Here is a 1,824-nt window from a genome sequence, read left to right on the forward strand (position 1 = left end):
TTCTACTTTCTAGAAAGTAACTTTTCTTTTCATTTTTTTTTTCTTTGAAGTTTAACCACACGAGTTCCCAGTCGGGGCTTTCAGTTTGTCAGTTTGGCATTGCAGTACAAAACTTGAGGACAACTAACTAGACCAAACAAGATTACTTCACAGAAAGTGAATGATGCATACATAATTTTTTTTAGCCTAATATTCAACAGTCATCCTGTGAAATCACTCTCTTTTTGTTCATTTCATCAACCTAAAAATCACCTAAATAAGCAACATGTAAAGCTTATGAATGAACAGGTTTATAAGAAGCTGCATGAACTGATTATTTAGTAGCTAAATCTATTTTTACGGCATTTTTAGTGCAAATTGGACAACCATGAATCGAGCCATCGCCCTCAAATTTATACTATGTTCTGTACTTCTCGTACTGTATCCCAGGACTGAAAGCCAGTGGGCGCCAAGGTCACCTCCATTACCAGTTAACCTTCCTCCACTTTGTGCATCCCAGTATGCACTAGTAAATCATGCCTGTTCAACATTGCCATTCACCCCGCTCCCTCCACCCCCTCGTCTGTCGTCATTTTCTCAGTCCAATCATTCAAGCCATAGGCATCGGCACAGACATGAACACAGACACACAAGGAAAGGACATAAGGAAGAACGTGGAGAACATGATTGTTGCCGGTGGTTCAGAGAACTTGACAGTGTTTGTGTTTGTCATCTGCTCGTGCGCTTGCCCCGATTCCTTACTAGGCCTGTGCACAATTACACTGTCATCGTTGACGAAACATGCGATGTGACTTTCCAGTGCGGGTCAAGTTGGGTTAGGGTCTGAATTTTACCAGTGAGTTACTACGCGTGAAAGTTAATTTTATGTTTTGTCTATTTAGTTTCTGTCAAAATGTTTTTACATAAGAAATCAACCTCCTTTGTTTCCTCTGTTGAAACATAGTTTAACTTGTTTTATATGTGAAAAACGCGATAACTGAAGTACCATGCGGCTTTTTTTTTTTTTTTTTTTCTTTTTTTCTTCTGCATATCAGACATTCTCTGGAGTGGGATATTCATGTAACGTATTCCAGTGTGGATCAAGCTAAATGTGGGTTCGAATTTCACCAGGGAGAGGAAATTAACTCCTCCGATCTACCTTATGAGTGTTTTTAAAATTTATAAAGTTCATTTCATGTTTATTTTCCTAGTTACTCTCTACACATGTAAAAACTACTTCCTGTGTCCTCAGTCGCACATAAAATTTACGCGGTTTCTATGTGAGAAGCAATATCTACAGTATCATTCTTCCATTTCTGCATACCAGACATCTTTGATTAATACATCAAAATTTTCTTAGTATTCTCATTTCTTATTTCTTTGTTGTTGTAAGCTTGGTGATTGTGGGTTTTACTTTCGTTGATACCTAACATAATACATGAAAAAAAAAATTGCGGTAGCGTATGTTGGGGGCGGAAGTTCAATAACACACATTGATTCCAAACTGGATTATAAAGAACGAGATTTAATGACAATATTGAAGTATACTAGGTCACACCACGAAAACACATGATTGAATTTGTAAAGAAAGAACACAAAGGGTAAACAGAGGTACGATGTTTATTAATTCAACAGTATGGAGAATACAAAACAGACTAACAATGCTGCTTCTATGTTACTCTCTCTACAAACTGACCAAATGAGTCTCGTATTTATACGTCAACCCTAAAAGAGTCCTAAAATGCAAGAAAATATATTATAATTAGGATACCTAATTTCAACAGGATTTTGTTTTCTTATTCAACTTAGTTTTCTTAAACCCTAGGTTAATATTCTCCTAGTCTA

At 36.6% G+C, this 1,824-nt stretch overlaps 1 protein-coding gene across 1 annotated transcript; it reads left to right on the forward strand.

The window, feature by feature from the left end:
* Positions 1–326: 326 nt before the first annotated feature.
* Positions 327–984, forward strand: LOC111377361. Its single transcript, XM_023000442.1, has one exon. The coding sequence runs from the start codon at positions 368–370 to the stop codon at positions 824–826; it is 459 nt and encodes a 152-aa protein (XP_022856210.1). The 5' UTR covers positions 327–367; the 3' UTR covers positions 827–984.
* Positions 985–1,824: the final 840 nt, after the last annotated feature.

Source organism: Olea europaea, unplaced genomic scaffold (assembly GCF_002742605.1).
Source record: "Olea europaea var. sylvestris unplaced genomic scaffold, O_europaea_v1 scaffold1641, whole genome shotgun sequence".
NCBI classification, from domain to species: Eukaryota; Viridiplantae; Streptophyta; class Magnoliopsida; order Lamiales; family Oleaceae; genus Olea; species Olea europaea.